Source organism: Dermacentor variabilis, chromosome 1 (assembly GCF_050947875.1).
Source record: "Dermacentor variabilis isolate Ectoservices chromosome 1, ASM5094787v1, whole genome shotgun sequence".
NCBI lineage: Eukaryota > Metazoa > Arthropoda > Arachnida > Ixodida > Ixodidae > Dermacentor > Dermacentor variabilis.
In genome coordinates, this window is record NC_134568.1 from 256,663,056 (window position 1) to 256,684,352 (window position 21,297).

General features: G+C 43.2%; 1 protein-coding gene across 1 annotated transcript in view; it reads right to left on the bottom strand.

The window, feature by feature from the left end:
- Positions 1-516: 516 nt before the first annotated feature.
- LOC142562150 (uncharacterized) overlaps positions 517-21,297 on the bottom strand; it is a 60,265-nt gene continuing 39,484 nt past the window's right edge. Inside the window, exons 5-6 of the mRNA XM_075673501.1 lie at positions 887-990; positions 517-787 (exon numbers count right to left, since the gene is read on the bottom strand). Of these exons, the coding sequence (XP_075529616.1) occupies positions 635-787; positions 887-990 (257 nt within the window). The 3' untranslated portion in view covers positions 517-634. The remainder of the gene's footprint in view (positions 788-886; positions 991-21,297) is intronic.

Below are 21,297 nucleotides of genomic sequence, written 5' to 3' on the forward strand. Positions count from 1 at the left end.
GGCAGCAGTAAGTGTCCTATCGGCAAACGTATAACATACGAAACACTAATCTATTAGGATATACATTTACAATGTAGCAAAAGAAATGTGTGAAATCTAAAGAAACATTCATCTTTTCAGATAATTATATAGTATTTGTAAAAAAAATTCTTCTTAATGCACAACAAAGCTAAGATGCATATTATATGTATTATACATCCCAAAGGATCACATTTCAAAAATAAGCACTACAGACATGTCTAGCATGTACACTCGCCCACAAAATGTTACAGGGTGCGCAAGCGTGTGGCAAAACGACCCTTCTTCCCTTCTAGCTGTGCACCCATGGTATCGAGTTTGCACGCATGCGCGTCCCTCTGAGACTGCAAGCGTGCATGTTTCTGCACTTCCTCCTTGTGCGCCGGCGATATCCGAATGTAGCCGTGAGGTGCCCCTCTTGCGATGGGCGCGAAACTATGTGAAGCCTGAGCTTGCGCGTGCCGCTGCGGCTGCTTTTTGTCGAGTCATGAGCGCCGACGCATACGGCCCAGTGGCGAACCCAGCAAGTAATTTTCTTTTAATGAGCTGCACCATTTTGTGTCCAATCTTTGTTGTTTCTTTTTATGAATGGGGCATTCTCCCACAGAAGAGCATGTCAGAAAATGCCCCCTATAGAAGGAGACAGTGTCAACTCCCATTGAAGACCAGCAGTTAGGACACATGGACCTGTGACAGAAAAGCTGCCGGATGGATCTGGGACAGCGACGCTGGCCTGTACTTTCCTATCGTCTCCATTATCCATGGCAACCTGGTATGAAGAGCATGCGTTGGCCATTTATGCTTGAACTACTTTTTCCTGGAAACAGTTAACAAAATGTTTTGCATGGAACAAAGAAGGTATGTTCACCTTCGCAAGTAGTGGCTCATAGGGAAGGCTGGCACATTGGCTGGAGGGATCAAGGTTGGACATGTTGATCTCGACTGCACTTTTAACTCGAAGTCTATGGCAGCCTGAAAGCAAGAGTGCGTATGCTAATTTTCTGTTTGCCCTACGACATAGAAATATACTTAAAGTACTCGGTAAAGCTGTTGAACAAGTTCAACTTAGGAGGAATTGTAGAAGCCCGGTAACCTGGGAAAGTTGGTATGATTTCACTGAGAGGGAAAATTAATTTGCACCCATTCAAATCTGAACTACTGGAGGCACCAGTACCTAAGCCAGAGAACCAGGGGTAGAGAGGCTGGCCAAGACTGCTTTCATCAAAACTCGTAGTAACATGATGGGAAGACGTCTGCCAGCCAATAACCGCTTCAACTAAAACTGTGCAGCATAATGTGGACAAAGCAAGACATAAAAGCTATAGAGACAAGCCCACGATAAGTATCCTCATCCCTGTAATGTTGTTTTCCTTTTTCGACGATGCATGGCACAGTTTTACTTCAAGCTCATGTTTACAAAATGGCCTCATACTATGTTTTATTGTGGAGTAACTGTTTATTCCATCACATAGTCAGCGAGATCATTACAACAGTCAAGTGAAACGTTTACCTCTGCAAGCAGCAACAACCTTTCAGCACAAGCTTGCATGGGCTGTGAATATGCACAGAGTAAGTGTACGACATGGCTTGTTGTGTCAGGTGCACTGTCCCATTGGCCAACTGTATGAGGAAGCTGGGAGATTCCAAGCTTGAGAGTATTAGTTATAGTAATGGAAAGAATGTCGTATAGCAATAATTCATTACAATTAAACCTTGTTATATGAAACAATTATAAATAGAATTGCTGCTTAAATAACAGGTGGTGAATCACCAAGAGAATTACATGTATATGAAACTTCATACATCAAACTTGCTCAGACATTAAATGGATATATTGAACTCCGTAGCATTGGACATTGGGACACATATTAAAGGCTTCACTGCAGTACATCGGCAGATCCTGGTGGCGCAAATAGGACCTACAAATTCTGCATGGGCTAAAGGGTAGAAAGCGCTGCTCTGAATGTATCTATGTAGTCAAACGCCTTTTTAACAAAGTGCTCGCACCTTCAAAATCCTTTGCTATGCAGGTCACTTCGTTTTAAAGGTTGCGCGGCTCACTGCTCACAATAGCTAAGCACTTTCAACAAAAGAAAATCTTTAACAAGAATTCAAGAGAGACTTAATGAAATAGACCGCTAATTTTTCTCTGCAAAATATCCCTGACAGCACGTTCTACTGTAGTCACCCTATGCTCCATTGAGGTTCCCAGCTTGCTCTCCAACCAAATGCAGGAACCATGCAAAGCAAAGCCCCCGATTGTCTAGTGCCTCTAAGCCTCCCTTGCTGCAAAATTTTTGGTCGCCTTCGTTGACATTCGCGGCCTATCCATGCATTCGTCAGCCGTTGATCCGTCACAACAAGTAGCATACGAGGTGAGTGAATCCTGGAGCAGGGCAACAGAACTAGTAATATCAGCATGCTCTTCAAATACACTGCTGTTAGCGCTAGCGCACAGCTTACCCTGGTGACATCTTCGCGGGGCAGTGGCGGCACTGGTGCGGCATTCGTTTTATAAACGTAAATCAGCCGCCAGGGACGCATAAGTTTCTTTGTTTTACAGGCAAATTAATTGTGGTCTTCATTGTAGAGCTGTTCAACTGTAATCTAGTGCTTATGCTGATGCTACTTGCTGCATGCAGCGGTTCGTTTTCCTCACGTGATAGTGTGCGACGCTGTTGTATCTCAGCTTTCGGACTTTAAAACCAGCAAGCATCTAAAATGTGCTGCATAATAGACAGTTTTAGTTTAGCGTACGCTATAAAATAGTGGGTCATCACTGCGCATGCGCAGAACGCTAAACGACCCATTGCGTATAGCGTACGCGCACTATTTCTCAGATTTAGCATTAGTATCTTTGCGTGGTTTGCGGAATTTGCGTGAAACATGGCGGCGGCCCCGGCTGCCAGCTTCGAATTGAATTTGGCGTTGCTTTTGTAAAATGGACTTCGTTCTTTGCAACTGACTGTGTAAATGGCTTTCGCTTAGTCTCAGGCTGCTTCGACGACAGAGTATTATGGATAACCTTGTGGTGTTTTCGAGATCGCTTCTCGTTTCGAGTGAGTTGAAACCTAAAGAAAGAAACATCCGACATGTTAGCACCACCTATAGCTACAGTCGGGAGATAGCCGCAATGACGGCACATGGCCTTTAAGATCTGAACATCTCACAGGCCAACTCAACCTAAAGAAATGTGTGCTGCTTAGCATACGCTATATATACTTTAGCGTATAGCATACGCTATAGTTGCGTACGCTAAATTAAAACTGTAATGTCAGACCCATAAGTTAGCTTCATCCCAATACAGTGGTGTTATGCATTCAACCATGCACTTAGCATTGTGATGAAGTATACCAACAGTGGGAAGGGGTCACAAACACTGGACATAGCAAGGTTACGCGGTCAAGCATACCATAGCGCTGAAGCATACTGAAAGTGGAAAAAGATAAAATTACATGCAGAGTATCCTGTGGGAGTTATCTAAATGATGCATAAGCATTTGCGACTGATCACCTACTGTTTTGTCGTCATATGCTGCTGCGTTTCATATAATTGCGAGAAATGCCACGAAAAAAATCATGAAATGGAGAAGCGCATTTGCAACACCAAAATGTTAAACTGAGACCAGCATGAGTATGAAGCAGAGGCCAGTAGTAGCACTGTTCACTCCTTTTATATTATGGTGCATTTGGATGATGTTGCTGCTTCATGGAAGATGAGCATTGGCCAATGCGTGCTGTTCTACGTGACGTAATTGAACTGTCACATTAGGTAGACGTCATACGTAGATGTGGTCAATGATGCTGCCTCCTCTCGATGCAAACCATTATCAACTGTACATCAGCGGCCGCTGCTTATGGCACGGCTGCGCAGGCCCGATCTTACAATTCGCTCGCTCATGCGGGCCTTATCTTGAAAGCAATCATCTTACATGATGGACGGGTTTCCTCATTGGGTAAGCATAGAAACTTTTACGCATTTTGTTTTAAAGTGAAGCTTTCTTTGTCTCTTCCTCTGACTTTCCCACTCCAGCTGCTGCTGTGGACTGCTGCTGATGTCACACACACCACATCGGGGGGGGGGTTCAGAGTGTGTATATACGTGACAGGCACAAGTAAGAGAGGAAAGGAGATAGGAGAAGCTTGTTTTAGATTGGAGAAGCTTGATAGGAGAAGCATCGAATGTGCACAATGTCCTCTGGAGCTCCCTGGCCGTTGTCACATTAGCCACCTGACAGCTGCAATTATCCGTGACTCCCCTCAGAAGCACTGAAGAAACTGCAGCGCTTATGTGCGAGGCGAGAGGGGACACAGATAGAACTGTAGAGAGAAGAAGAGGGAGGAGAAGAGGCAGTTCCCATATAAGATGGGGGAAGTGACATGAGAAGGCAAGGAAACTCCACTAACATACAACAGCGGTTGCGGTGTGCTTATGTTCAAGGCACAATACAATACGTTGCTGCTATTTCTGAAAAAATAAACACAATGAAAATATGTCAAGCGGGCAATTCACACGGCGTGCAGAAGCAGAGCCGCATTAATTAAAGCACACTGCAGCGTCCAGGAAACACTACAGAAGTGGTTGACCGTCAAATCAACACTTCTGTGCCCGCTGCATTAGCTCTGCTGCTATGGCATTGCGAGAGGTCATGGATTTGATCCCAATCGCAGGAGCCACATTTCGACGGGGGCAAAATAGAAAACCCATGTGCACTTAGATTTTAGGACACATTAAAGAACATCACGGTGTCAAAATTAATCTGGAGTCTGCCACTATGCCGTGCTTCATAATCTGAGTGTCGTTTTGGCACGTACAGCCCCATAATCCAATTCAAGTTTAAAACTTCTGCCATAACGCGATGTGCCATATGAGGAAATGACAACACTTAACCCTCTCGGGTTATAAGATATGGCCCACAACAATGCCTCATGCAAACACCTCTCCCTGTGTGTTCTGCCTATTACGCAGACAAACAGCAGTGGTGCCCACAAGGTAACGTTTAACATCAATTCGCCAATCTCGTGTTAGCCTAAACGAAGAAATTAAGCTTTAGCCGTCAACACTGCTAATTATCGTCAATCAGAGCATCCAGCATGGAAAGCTTCACTTACATCAATTCCCACAGGGTGTGGGATCTGCATAATTTTTCCCTTATTCCTCATTTTTGTGTGCATAGCATGAACAGGAAGATGTTCCAATGAGCTCAGTTTTGAAAATATAGTATTATATGTGCAATCTCCGATTACGGTAAAAGCACCAAAACCCTTAAGAAGTGTACAGGCAGGGATTTAGAGCTATTTCCGGCAGGGTTGTGGTGATTTGGGCCCTTGCTTCGCCCATCTTGCAAGCTCCATATACGAGACTGCAACACAGCCTTGCACATGTTCCCGACTATACATGCGCACATGTGCCGTCATCTGTCACAGTATGAGCACCGAGACATCTAATAACTCACATGACACCCATTCAAAGCTGGTTCTGACGTTGCTGCAGTGATGGACCGCAATACATTACAGAAGCTCCAGTGCATAACACAACTGCATTGCAGTGAAGCTTAGTCTAGGGCATTGGCATTGAAACTTGTTTAAGAAATCACATTTCGTCAAGCCACAACCAGCATGCGTATTCGTGCTCTTAAACTGCACAAGGGCCATCCATATGCCGACGTGTCAGAATGTTAAGTCAGGTGTAGTTCTGACCAGAATGCACATATTGTTTGGCATGTCTAGAAAGTCTTCCTAAAGTCACCTCTGCCGCATTACAGTTGAGTTAAGCAGGGAAGCTTATGCAATGTATTGCACTGAAGCATATTAAAAGCGAAAAATTGCGATTTCATTGCTGTGGTGATTTAAGCCCCTTGTTTGGGGGGCCATGACCGTGCCCCTCTGGAGGGCACAAAGGAGCGAGGAATCATGGTTGGAGAGCATGACACAAACCCTGGCGATGGAGAAACAGCTTTGATGACCTGCTCTACCGAAACTGCACTGCTTGTTCAGCAGGCGTTAATCAAGAAGCTAGAAAAATGAAACCTAGTAGTCTGGATATTTATTGACTACAGCAAGGCTTTTGACAGTCTGCAACACAAGATTCTAATAACAGAGTTGACTGCAAACGGTGTGCATGGAATGACATATTTTGTTGTGTTCGTATCTGCTTGATTGCAGGCAATGCGTTGTCATTGGAAGTAGTATTTCCTTGGACGGCAATATTGTTAGGTGTCCCACAGGGCAGCATTTTAGGTCCCCTTCGACATTTACGTTAATGACATGATAGACATACGAAGGTTGATCCAGAAATAAGGTTCCCATCAATTTTAGAAGTAGAGAACATTGTTTATTCTCATAGAAATTTACATTATTGGAAAGATGAAACTTACATAATCGCCATCTTTTTCTATGCATTTTTGTATACAGTGCTCCAATTTCTGTATCCCAGTGTCGTAGAAGTCTGCCGCCGACCCACTGAGGAAGCATTTCACCTCTTCGACTTCATCGCTCCGGAAGCGTTGGCTACTAAAATGTTCTTTTAGCTTGGGGAACAAGTGATAATCACTAGGTGCAAGGTCCGGACTGTACGGTGGGTGGGGCATGACAGTCGACCCAAAGTTTGTCAAAAGTTCCTGGGTTTGACAGGAGACGTCAGGTTGGGCGTTGTCGTGAAGCAGTGTTACACTGGCTGCCAGTTGTCCTCGCCGGCAGTTCTGAATAGCTTGCCTGAGTTTTCATAGTGTTGCACAATAATTCTCAGAGTTGATTGTTGTCCCACGTTCCATTAAATCGATCAGCAGTACTCCCTTATGATCCCAAAAAACAGTGGCCATGACTTTGCCAGCAGAAGGAGTTTGAACTTCTTTGCGACTGGTGACTCTGGGTGACGCCACTCTTGGGATTTTTATTTCCTATCAGGAGTGAAACGAAACACCCACTTTTAGTCTCCCATAAAAATGGAGTCCAACAATCCTTCCTTATCTTCTTGACAATTTTGAAGAAACTGGCGAGCACAGTCAAGGCGTTTTTCCTTGTAGTCTGATGTCAATAGCCGCGGTATCCATTGAGCACAACACTTCTGATACCCCAATACTTTAGTCAAAGCTCTTTCCACTGTATCGTAAGAACTTCCAGGAATCTGAGCAATAAGTTCACAGATGTTGATCCTCCTCTTCCGAAGCACTTTGCGTTGGGCCATCTTGATAACCACCTTCGAAACTGACGGTCTTCCACTCCGTTCTTCATCGTGGACTTTCTTTCAACCGGCACTAAACTCCCTAAACCACTTTCGGACGTGTTGAACGTACATGCACTTGTCGCCATAAACCTCTGTCAACTGATGATGAATATCCACGAGGGAGTCCCCTTGGCGTGCAAAAAGCGAATTGCGGAACAAATCTCGTACTTGGCGCGATCAACAATGGGAACCTCCATATCTGACGGCTGCTGAGCCAAGAATGAGCGGTGCAGCGAAGCAAAGTGCGGCTGGGGGGAATGGAGAGTGGGGGAACAGCCGCCTGCATGAGTGTTGCCGGATTTCACCTCGCACCTTCCCGTGCAGCTGGAGCTCTTTGGGAACCTTATTGCTCGATGAACCCTTGCAGAAAGCGAGGCAACAACCATTCTATATGTGGATCATACCAGCCTGTTTGTCTCTGGTCTGGAGGCTTGCGATGTCATTCCTAAAGCGAACGCGCTCCTTTCCACTTCATTGGGATGGTCCAGCCACAACGGCCTTAAAAATATTATTTCTTTCCAGAACAGTTGAAATTACAAATTTACCAGTCACTATTTGCGTCTCATATTAACTACTGCATGCATGTGTGGGGCACCACTGTGAACACTAACACAAGCTTTTTCTTCAGAAACGTGCACGTCGGAATTATTGCTAACGTTCCATACCTCCACACAACATCACCACTTTTCACCAAATTTAATGCGATTTCAAACTGCCAGATCTGTATGGCTTTCCTTTACTCTATTCATATTTTTTTCCTCTAACAAAGTCTCTTCACTTGTAAAATCACTGTCGGGACTACAGCCAGGATAGATGGCTCGTGCCAAAAAGGCTAACAATTTATCTAATGCAATCGCTAACCTGTAATGTTCCTTTACTTCTTAATAAGTATGAAAACCAAGGCATTATTAATGTTCATGTATTTATCCGGAAAGAAACGCGAAATATTTTTTGGTCTACAATCATTCATTACATGATGCCTGCTCGCGGGAACAAATGTATGGATATCCATAACTGGGAGTTACTAATGCGCTGTTCTTTCTCTCTCTCTATAATATATATATATATATACATATATATTTTGATGGGCTCAGACACGGAACCAGTGTTTACGGTCGTCTTCTCTGAAGAAGGACAAGAAGCCCCCGGAAAGGCTGGTGACGGTCATCGGAGACGTTGATCTTCCCAACGATGTCAGGCAGGTGTTGAACAAAGGTCCGAAATTCAGCCACGAGCCACGGATAGAAGCACATGAGTTCCTGGCGCTTAATAGGCGCATAGCAGGAAAGGCGTTGGAAGAAAACCGTGAAAGATGCCTTCTGGATGGTGTGAATACGCTTATAAGATCTACGACCAGCACTAACACGTTGACTAGCAAAGATTCTATGGGAAAAGTCGTGTCGTATTTCAGGAAGAATAGACTCCGGCTTTTTCAAGCTGACAAGGATGGTGGGTTTGTGGTGCTCACCGAGGAAGAGTTTCAAAAAAGAGCCGGCGAAGCAATTGCAAAGAACTTCATCCCTCTGAAAGCTAGTGCAACGCGAGTGAGAGGCAAGGCGGCTGCGATGTGCAAAGAATTAGATCTGAGCACGCTGGCCAATGACATTGGTAACAGCAAAAGCAATGCCCTTTCCATGTTCTTTACGGCCAAAACGCACAAACTGTCCGTGCCATTCAGAACAGTGGTCAGCGAAAATGGAACTTGGCTGATTGTGTTAAGCAAGTTTCTTCAAAAGCACCTTACATCCCTTAAAGTTCAAGATCCGTACGCCACAAAGAGTTCAAAAGATGTTGTTAGGTTTCTTGAGGGATGTACTTCCAATGGTTATGTGTTTTCAGTAGATGTTGAAGACTTGTTTTACTCTGTGCCCCACGATGCCTTATTTCATTCTGTCAGAGATGCTATAGGAAGTAACAGTGCAGTAGAGTTCCAAAACTCCTCTGGCGTGTCAATATATAATTTTATGAAAATGCTAGAATTTTACCTTGATGTGACGTTAATCTCTTTCGAGAACAAGTTTTATCGACAAAGACAAGGGATTTGTATTGGATCCTGCGTCGCCCCGGTGCTTACTAACATTTTCTTAACCTGTATTGACAGTGCCTTGGAGCCAATTTTAACATGGTGCTTGTCCTGTGTCGTTCTCCCCACTTGTGAACGTCTTCGTTGGCGCTGTTCCTTCCTAAATCAAGTATGCACCATCTAGCCCAAATGAATGTTGTCCTGAACTTCTAGACTCGTTGATTTTTTCATCGCCGCGTCTAGCCATAACCACTATGGTCTAGCCCCAGGGAGCCCAAACAGAGGAAACGAAGGTAGAAATGAACGATAAAGGTAATCTAAAATGACGCAGGAACTAGGCAGCCACCGTACCTGCGGTTAATCAAACATTCAAATTTTGACACTTCACGTGCCAAAGCCGAGAACTGATAATGAGGCACACCGTAGCGGTGAACTGCGGAAATAATTTTCACCGCGCGGGATTTGTTAACATGTGTTTAACGTACGGTACACGGGCATTGCATTTTTACTTCGTCGAACCCCGTCGAAATGCGGCCTCCACGACCGAGATGTGATCCCACAACCTCACTTTCGCAGCGCAACGCCAAAACCACTAATACAACATGGTGGGTCTAGAAGCCATCAGGACAGTTTCAGTTGGCTGGACCAATAAACCATATTGCTTTTCACAAAATCCCGCAAAAGTTGCGGAGTCCAACATGACGGTCTAATGTGAGGAGTTTATTTTAAACTTGTTTCAATGCCAGGGCAGAATACTCAGACTTCGCCAACGTTACATCGCGATTGCATCTTTTGTCAGAATAGTAGATGCTTTCGGATTGCTACAGGCGCGCCCGTGCAGCCCACGCAGTTCGTGCATGGTTGCGGGCCGGAGGAGAGAGATATGCTCAAGAGAGGATATCTGCCATGCCTTCCGACGCCACTCATGCTTCGCAAAGAGTGACGTCAGCATCTCTCAGCTTTTTCTTTCCTCCATGGTCAGAGCACCCGCAGATATAGAAGGCCCGCTTGCACGCACTGAGCATAGTTACGTAATCGGTTTTTAGGAAACCCCATGCTTCTCTTCGCGGTCTCGCAATGGCGAAAGTTGCTTCCTTTGAATGTCAGTACTGCGACCTGCGGTTAGCGAACAATCGCAGTCTGCAGAGGCACATAAAACTTGTGCACAAAATCACTCACCCGAAGTACAACTGCGACGAGTGTGAAGTAGCCCTGACTTTGAAAGAACTGGAGTACCGCCATATCAGCGTGCATTTCTTCGAGCCAGAATATGAGAGGTATCACTTTCTGACAATTCCAGGTAAGACACTTGCTTATTCTCTCAAAGCAACGCGTGATTACCGCTGCACCTGTTATTTTTGCATTACGGGCTTGCAGAGTGAACGATTCACTTGTTCACTTATTGCTTGAAATGTGCTCATTTATGGTGCTTTCATGCTTAACATTTTATCTGACCATGCACTAGCTGCAACTTATACCATCATACATTAAATTGCATGCTTATCATTGCTGTTTTGAATCGAAGCAACGCAGAATCATTGCTGATGGATCTTTTTTAGGAATCGCATATTTAAGTTTTAAAAAAATGTGCCCGCCGCGGCGGCCGCATTTAGATGGGAGCGAAATGCAAGAAACGCCTGTGTGGCACGTTAAAGGGACATTAAAGTGAAAAATTATTTCTTCTGCATCAGTAAATTACCATTCTACAACACCAAAAACAGCACTGTTACAATGATAAGACGTTTGGTAAGCCAGAAAAAGCGCAAGAACGAAATACGGGTGGCGACGCCTACTTGAGTTCCCGCACCTGGGGGCTGTGACGTCGTGGATTTTGATGGCATCTTCTAGGGCCTACTAATTATATATAGCGGTACAGATTGACTATATTGAGTTCTAAAGGAACCAAATATTAAACATGGCAAGTTTCAGGAACCTTTATTCAGCCAACGCGGCCCAAATGCGAAAACATACTTTGGAATCCCTGACGTCACGCTAACGTACCGGCACTGGGGTTTCGGCGCGAAATTCAAATACTGATACTTCGACCTTCATTTTCTCATCTAATAATCAAACTATTTTTTTGAAATCACTGCCTGCAGGGTTCTCAAACAATGCTTCATTAGTCTAAACTGATTTATTGTTTCGCTTTAGTGTCCCTTTAAAGATCCCCTCGTGGTCAAAATTAATCTGGACTGCGCCACTATGGCATGCCTCATAATCAAATCGTGGTTTTAGCGCATAAAACCCTAGAATACATTCTATAAAAGAAAAGTGACTGGAGGAGCATGAATGAAGTTGATTTGCTATTTTTACTTTAAGTAATGAAAGAAAGAAAACAAATATACAAAGTATGAACCCTGCTTCTAGTTCCCAACTTCTGTAAGGTAAACCATGCGATACAATATATGCAGATTTGGTAGCATGAATATTAGCCATAGTGGTGGCCATGCCATGCAGGAAAGCACTCGCTTTGCAAACTTGGAAATGGGTAAGCACCTATAGTATGGTACAGGAAAAATTTGTTTCTCCCCATTGCAGCAAGCACCTACTTTTTTTTTTTTACTGCATTCTTTAGGGTCTAGAAGCAATAGTTGTCAGGTTAGGTAGCATGGACAAGCCTCCTTGTACATTAATAATGTGTTAAATCAGCTTTTCTGTTCAAGAAATCTGGTCTAATCTTGTGCCCTAAACTGGTGCTGGAGCTTTCATATGCTTTACAGTCGTCGTATAGTTATGCACAGGCTTGCGCGGTATTGCACACCAATGAATAGAGGCAAGTGCACAGGTATGAGATTGCACTTCTGCCTAAGGTCGATCTGCAATCGAGTACATGGCTTTGTGTGAGCGAGAACTCCATACAATGGAAAGGATTGCGTCTAAAAACATGTACACACAGCAGAAAAAACAAAGTAGCACTTCATATCAATCTTAACACAATAAGTAAATGCTGAGTCAACCAAAGCGCAAATTTTGCATTGTTTGATTAAAGAAGTGCTAGAAGTACTGTACACTAGTTCTAATGATAGCTCCTGTCGAAGTTTTATATTTCCTGAATTCCCAATGTGCAAAAAATTTAAATCTACTAATTGTTCAGTTAAAACACGGGGAAAACATGGTGTCAACCACGTGCCAACTCACGCGTGTTAGCCGGCATGTCAACGGCGTCTGACACGCCGGCTGAGAAAAAGAAGAGGAAAGAAAAAAAGAAGGATACGCCAAGAAACCAAACTAAGTGTTGTTGCCTATAGCTTGAAATTTAGCATAGCGGATAGATTATAAAGCTCCTTTTGAAATGTTTATGCCTATTTGTTGCAATGCCTTGAACTTATAGATAAGGTATGATTCTCTGTATTTTCTTTCTTGTTCAGAACGGAAATTTGTAAGATGTAGAGTTGTCATTTTCAGTTGTCATTTCATGCAGTTCTTGGCGTTGCTCACGAAAAAAATTTTGATGGCAGTCACTTTGTGCTGCTATAATTAGACGCCATGTCACAGTGTCAACCTCAAATTAATAAAGCAAATTAGCTTACAGTTTCTATACGTACTGTCTTCGCAGGAGTTTGATCTCTGTATGAAAGCTGCAAAATGTACTCAAACAAAGCATAGTTTAAAAATGTACAAGAAGCAACATCATTCTTGTCACTTTTTTATATCTTCTTTTTCTTCAATTCCATTATGCTTCGCTCTAAAATTTTGCCCTGAGAAAAACAAGTGCTTGATCCTCATCAGGAAAAGAGAAAAGATGTCACTGAACCTCTTCTTCATAACTACTGAGTTCCACAACATGTCTACGATTCAACTTTGTAACGCTAGTTCTGTGCATTACACACCCTGAAATGCAGACTGAACATACAAGTGTCCAGGGTACTTAATCTTCTTTCTTCTTCTAAATTACCCCATAAGATATTCTGCACAGCCAACGTGGGCTTACAATAAACTGATTCCCCTTGACACACTGCATACATGTAACATTTGCTTTATTTTAATATCCTGATCAGCTTTCAAATCATTGAAGGAAAAGGTGGAGAAAGACACACGCAGTCACTTCATTGCAAGGACAGGTACAGAGACTTGCGGCCACCTGAAAAAGAAGCATTTCTACTTCGTCTGTCACTGGTCTGGAAGTTATGCTTCACAAGGTATCGTGAAATGCCCGTATCATGACCACCAGTCTGAGTCTCTGGCTTTGATGGGTTTTTAAAAACCACAGAGATTTTTGTTCAGTCATGTTTATACGATTACTCAAAGAAGCGTTAACAGCATATCGGAATGAACCTCAACCTGGACAGTTATCTCTGTATGCTCACCCAAGCTGGGAATCATGTGTGCCTAAAGTTGGGCTTAAACATACTCCAAGGCCATCTTGGCCAAGATTATACATATTATTCTATTTCCTTCCTATCATTCAACGCACCATGTACGCAGTAACACTGAATGAAGTGCGAGTGATGCGAAAGAAAATACAACAGGATAAAATTTGTATACACTAGCCTGACCCTGGTCACCTCAAAGCCTATGCATCAATGTTAAACTACTTACACCCGAGTCCAAGCGTACCACTGTCCAAGTGGCTGCCCTTTAAACAAAGCTCTAGTAATGCTGGACCTTGCTGTTAAAGAACTCCTATAATCAACCACAAGACATCGGCTGTAATCGCAAACCAGACCTATGATAGCACCAATGTTAAACTATTTGTTGTCACCAATATGAGTTAAGCACATTTGTTTTAGAACTACACTGTACTATTTCTGTGTCAGTGATTGCAGGGGAGTCCTCGTGTATCGTGTTAGACATAAAAGGATTAAAGAGATGCCTACAGAGACATTGCGAAAGTAGCTGGTATTAGTAGATTGCACCAATGATTGGAACATCTTTTTGGAGCACATGTTATAAGCACATGTAATAAATAACGAACAGTGACACAATACATCCAGCGGTCAGATGCAAGTAGTACTGCTCAACATGACAACAGATCACTATTCACCACTGTCGGAGTGGCAAAGTTTAAAGTTCGTTTCCAAAAGCATTGCCTGCCTGGGTTACATGTCGTCATAACCTTCCCATGTTATGAATACGTAAAATTTATAGCAGGCCCATCCCAAAAGTTTGGGGACGTCCAAAGCCAGTATATCAAAAAAATGTCTTCTGTTTGATTCTACTCTAACCTTATAGTCCACGGATTTCAAGTGACTGGCCCAGCTAGTAGTGCAGGTGGCATGCAGCTCTAACAAGTAGTGTGGCTGGAATAGGAATACTTTATTGTGGCACTGGTGGCCTGAATTCAAAGCCTTTTCATTAAATAACAAAGCTCAAAAAGAACAGTGCCACAGTTTTTTTTGTCTTACTGAGACTTGGCTAATACAGCCCACACCCACAGTGGGTGGTGTGTCAGCATGCAGCGGTGGCCTAGCCAGTTAAGGATTTGGGCTAGGAAATAAGTAATCATGGTGCATGTTGGAGCAGAAAAATTCGCCCTTTTGGAATAGTTCGAGTAGTACAGCAGTAATGTGTAGCCATTTGGTGCAGCTCATTATTACTGTGCACTCACTAAATGCTGCTCAACAGCAAAGGAAGACACCAAGGCCAACAGCCAGCAGCAGCCAATTAGTACCACGTCAGTATGTTGCAAACACTTTTCTTTGAATAGGTAAGAAACCTTCATAAACAATTGAAAAATTCATGCAGAAACTCCTCTGGGACTTAAGTACGCTTAAGCATTGTACCACTTGCTCATCTCCACGCAGCCCAATGTCATTATCAACTCATTTTCAAGGATACGGCAGCCTGTAATGGAAAATTTCAGAAAGACATCCTAGGGAAAGTAAAAGACGTCCAAACGAATGTTACTGAACTTCTTTCCTAAATGGAAGGAACCTCTGGCGTCACGAGGTAATTCATATGCTTGACACCCAGGACAAACTGGAAAGCATAAAATCAGGACAATTGCAACACAAGTTTGGTGGTAGACGACCTCAGTAACAGATTGCGTCACAACAACCTTATCTTTAAAGCAGTCATTGAGCAAGACTCAGACGTGGCAGGAAAAGGAAGGGCTTGTAACTGAGTTAGTTTCTAAATATTTAGGCATTGCAGCTGGTGAAATTGAACGTGCCCATAGAATAGGACAGAAAAGACAAGGCTATACTTGGCTGGTAATTGTGAAATTCCTAAACTTAAAAAAGAAAACACATACTGAAAAATGCATTTAAACTAAAAAAGGTTTGAATCGTCTCATGTGGACTGATAAGGATTTTTCAATGAGGATGCAGTCCAGAAACTCCGAGATTTCGGACGTTCCAAACAGAAGCCCGCTGAAAGGTTCAAACTTCTGTTTGGCAAACTTCTACTAAACAACACGATTTATCTTTGACCATACCACTAATGAAGTAAGTGCCCTCCCGAAACGTCACGTCCTCGTGAAAACCCAGTGATGTAAAAAATGAACGCTGTGATGCATGTGTGTCAATTCTTTTGTCAAACTTCCGCAGCTTATTTCGTAAGCAAGATCACCTCTGTTCTTATCTTGAATCCTGTTCAGTAGACGTTCTAGGCACCAAAACCTGGTTGTCATTCGACATTTTGGATCGTCCTTGTCTCGTCAGTTTTCATTATTTAGAAAACATAAAACTGAATCGAGAGGTGGCGGTGTGTTAATCGCAGTAAAATCTAGTTTGGAAGCTTGTGTTATTGAAACTAATTCCTGCCTCAAAATTGTAAGGGTTGCTCTCTGTCTGCCCACACATTCTACCTCTGTCATTGGAGTCTGCTATCGTCCACTTGATTCATCCCACTACTTTCCGGATCATCTAAACAAGTCTTTAAGTTTTGTCCAGAACGAGTACCCGACATCACCAATATTTCTTGTCGGCGATTTCGACTATCCCAATATTGAATGGCATTGATGCCGACCCCTGTATGGCACAAGAAAAACGTCAATGCCAATATTTTCCTGGCATGCTCTCAACTTTCAATTTGCATCAAATTGTTTCTGTTCCCACTCATGGTGATTCACTCTGACCTCATACTAGCCACAGAACCAAATAATGTTACGGAAAATGTATTGGATGGTATCAGTGGCCACAATATCTTGCATTGTGAATTCATAGGTGCCCTAAAGAAACATGAAAATAGAAAGAAATTAATATTTGATTACACCCGCGTGAATGTCAGCGGGCTTGTTAGTGACCTTTCCACCTTTTCTGTCGGCTTCTTGCAGTCATTCCCTCATTGCAACATAAACACAAACTGGGTTTTTCTTCATAATGGGCTGATCACACTTAAAAAGAAAAGCATATTCCAAAATTCAAAATAACAGCCTGCACAGAAAGCACTTGGTTTGCGACGCATGTGAAACCTATATATTGCAGAGCTGAACTATGAGCATCTGTGGAAGATTGGAGGCCCTATCGTGAGCACGCACACTTATGCAGGACCGTAACAACAGCCAAAGATAAATTTTTCAACCATGACATTTCAGACATGCTTAGCAATGACACAAAAATTTAGGAAACCCAAATTATCGAACTTGACGGTACCGTTATCTAAGGATGGTAACATTCTTTCTCTGGCACGTGTTGCTATTGAATTCAACAAGTTTTTTTTCATCCGTTTTCACGGACGAGACTCCTGTACCTAGTAGCTTTCAGGCCCCTATTTTGCATTCAAGCATGCACAACATTAATATCGCTTCTGAATTAGTACAGTCCTGTATCGATTGTCTTCTAACTAACTCTGCTCCTGGCCGTGATGGCATCTGCCCTAAACTTCTTAAGATATCCAAACCTGCAATATGTCGCATTTTAGCCAAGCCTTTTCAGCAATGTATTGACACGGGATGCGTCCCAAATGTTTGGAAGGCAGCTTGCGTAATTCTCATATTTAAATATGGTGATTCGTCTAACCCATCAAATTACAGACCAATTTCTTTAACCAGCATGTGCTGCAAACTTCTCGAACACATCATTCCATCTGCTCTAATGAAGTTTCTTACAGAACATAACTTTTTCTTTATCAGTCGGCATGGACTTTTACACGATTGATTTGAATTAATGACTTGCATAACTCCACTCATTCTTTTTATCGAATCGATGTAATATCTCTAGACTTCGCGAAGGCTTTTGACAAGGTTCCTCAATTCTGGCTTATTCATAAACTGACAGATCTTAACATGTGAGGATAACTAGGTGGACTACAATCTTTTTAACTAACCGGTAGCAATCAGTTTTCATCAATGACCATTTGTCTCCATTAAATCATGTCAAATCTGGAGTACCGCAAGGTTCCATGCTCAGGCCTATTTTGTTTTTAGATTATATTAACGATATTAGTAATGGTAGGCGTTTCATAGACTATTTGCTGATGATTGCGTGATCTACTAACCCTGAGGACACCTGCTACCTTCCATCTTACTTAGACAATCTCCGTAAGTGGGGCAGTAAGCAAGTGGAAATCAACATTAATATAACAAAAGCTATCAGATTCGGGACTACAGCTAAACCCGTGTTATGCAATTGCATAATTATAAAACATGCCCGTAGCCTCGGTATTCGCAATATCTGGGTGTTCATTTGTCATCCGATCTGTCATGGAACATTTGCGTAGATGTGATTTTCACTAGAGTGCTTTAGTTTAGTGTCATTACGGTCCACCCTGCTCCAAGTTGCCCCGCTAAGCCACATGGTGGAGTGGTGGGTGATTGCATGTTTTAGTTGTATGTCTAGCCTAGCGGAGCAGCAGAGGGACGGATGGATAGGTGCTACGAGTGTCCCCTTTGGAAAGATGTGTGGGTTGCGCCATGAAGCTCTTGTATTGCCTAATGTTCTACCTATGTTAACAAAGAAGAAAAAAACCCACGATGACTTCCCATAACCAAACTTTCTGAACTTTGTCTTTGCAAGCCTCTGTTGTTTGACGTTTCCCTACTTTTTGTCCACCAATCTTCCATTCGCTGCTTACCAATCTTTACTGCATACATTTTTACTTTCCCTCTGCTCTTGCTGAACCCAAGGGCTTCAAGCAGGCCAGTGGTGTATGTGTGTGAAAACTTTTATTGTAATGATGTCCGGAGGCTAGACTTCTCAAGCCAAGGCGGGCCGCTCCCATGTTGGCACTGTCAGGCCAAGCCTTTCAGCGACATCATGGGCCCCCTGGACTGCCCTTAGTTGGTCCTGAAACAATGGGCTTTGAATCCTTTTCTCCCACTGTGTCCATTCTTCAACGAGTTTGGGGAGAGTCGCGGGACACCCCGCCAGCATATGTCTGATTCCAATGATGCCATTACAATCATTGCAGTCCATCTTAATCTCCCTCTCTGGATATATTTTATTAATGGTATATAGGCCAGTGGTGCCTAAATCTACTGCTGGGGAGATATTTCACATTCTAGTAAAGCATGCTCTATTGTTTCCCTAGCTTTACCGCAGCAAGCACATGCTTCTTCCTTCTTATATCTTGCTGTATAAGTGCGTGTTCTAAGGCATCCCGAGCTCATTTCAGAAAGTAATAAGCTTCCCTTTGAGTTATAATAGATTGTTTCTTTCCCAATATTGTTATTTCCTCTTCAGTAGTTACTCATAGCAGGTTTATTTTCCATTGCCGCCAGCCACGAGATTATCTCGGCCTCTCTGGCTTTCCGCTTGATGTTCCTTTCGTATTTGCAGTGCCTTCTGGCCGAATTCAGGGTAATGCAACAAAATAAAAGCACCTATAAGTAAAACTTGTAAGTAAAGCTTTTATAAGTAAAATGAATACATATAGCTTATTTGTCCATAAAGCATCTAAACGTGAACTTGTAATGCATTACTGGTCCATTTTATCCAGTGGAAAATAAAGCCCCATCTTGGGAAATGCCACGTGATAGCCAGCGAGCTTGCATTTTGCATCCAATCTGATCCTTTCTGATGCCAACATGTTGCACAGCATGCATCACATACTACCGCGCTGCGAGGTTTTCAAATGGGTCAGCATGCGCACCTTCTAGCAGACATAAGTCTTCGTCTGTGCAAATCTGTCTTGTAAAGAGCAAGGCAGGCAAGGTGCCTCGATGCACGTGCCAGAGTGGGTGTGTGCATCGACCACCCTTGCTAGAAAAAAAATGGCAGCAACCTTCTGCTCAGGCAGCTTGTAAGCGGACCGTGTTTCTGACTCCACCAGCCTGCTTGCAGCTAAGCGGAGGGCGCATGCGCATTCACGCTTTCGCTCCGCTCAGCTGCTTAGCCGAGTGTAAAAACGGCAAACTAGAACACTCTACTAAAGCAACCAGATCACTTGGCTTCATAAGGCACTATTTGCACTCGGCTAACTCCGAGACCAAATTTCTGGCTTACACCACCTTAGTATGCTCTAAAATCGAATATGCCTTCTTAATTTCGAATCCACACATGAGGCCTACCTCGAACACAAACTAGAGTCTCTGCAAAATAATGTTGCTCGCTTCATCACAAGAAACTACTCGCATACGGAAATCAAATATTAGATTAATTTAGCTCCTCTCAATATACGCAGGCTTCCGACACTATTGTCCTTCTTTCATAAACTTTACTCCAATCGGTTGTCCCACGTGACTCTAAATATCAGACTAGCTCGTGACATGTGTCTTGACGGCTTGATCACCAACTTAAAATCTCACCCATCTTCGCCCACACTAATCCGTTTTTCCACTCACCTCTTCTCCTCGCTATTTGTCACAACTCATTTGTACATAATTTAAAGTTGTTCCTAGAAATCTGAACTACCTCTTACCTTGCTGTTCCGTTCCAGTTGCATTTCTTGATGTTCTTATTTAATATGCAATTTTGCTTTCCTGTTTAGTAATGTATACTTAAATTTTTTTCCATTGTTTTGTAATGTAAAACAGCTCATTGTGATAAGTCAAGTATTTTAGGAACCTTGAACCTTGTCATTACTATGTTTTTTCACACATTGTATATACCCTGTAATAAGTCGTTTTTTTTTCACTAATTCATGTTGTTCCAATTCATATTTCTTGTTTAGTTGTGTACTTTTGGTATGTTTTGCTCCTTTCATTGTAATCCCTGTAAGAGATGGTGTCTGCCATGAAAAGGGTACCTGGCCCATACCATCGTCCGACTCATTCATGCTAAGGATGTTGTTGAAGGGAGGAATGAGGAGTAGGGGATTTATTTACAATATCTACATGAAGGGTGGAGAACATTACATCTGATCAGTCTAGCATGACTGAAATGCACACTGAACAGCCGAAAATGTCTGCTTAAACACTCTCTGTCCTTACCAGATCCCTAGGCCAGGGAAAGCTGCCATCCAACCTTCATCCAATCAAAGCGTCCAAAGTCGTCGAAGTACCCGCCTTTGAGGGCGAAGGTTCACACACTCTCTTGCACTTTTGTTTTACTGAACACACCAAAACCAGTGAGGCCTCATAGACAGGTGTTGTCACGCTTGACTCAAGCTGGCATGTCGTTCCTGAGCTGACTCTGCAGTTTGCTGCTGAATCTGTCATGACCGTGACTATTACTAGAGTACATGGGGGAATGCCATAGAACAAACATTTCCAGGAGTTTTCTTGCTCCAATTGGTCCCTGAAGGTGACAGCGAACCAGCTAACAATCCTGTCCGCCAAACGTGTCTAGCCTTACTGGCTCCGAAGGGCTATTCGAAGGGGGCGTGTTGTTGGCTTCACGAAGCGATTCATTGCAGTGAAGCCAGAAGGTCACTATCCCCGCTGGCCAATCGTAACATCCCCCACCCCTATGCCTCCTGGGCTCTTTAGGGTACTTGAACAAAAAAGTGTTATGGAAGTTAATATGACCGGTATAAACAGCAGCGTCGCAGCAACACGGACTGCTGCAGACGGCGGCGCCAGGTGTGCTGATGACGTTCTGATCATTATAAGCTGATACTGCTCTTTAGTGCCTTATCCATCCACGTCAAACCATTATGCGCCGCGTGGACCATATCTTGAACTCCGTGTTCTCGTCGCTTTGCCTTGAAGAGCGGGCCCATATCTTGAAAGCGATCTGCGAAAGGTGCAGGGTGCGGTGTGTGCCGAGAGA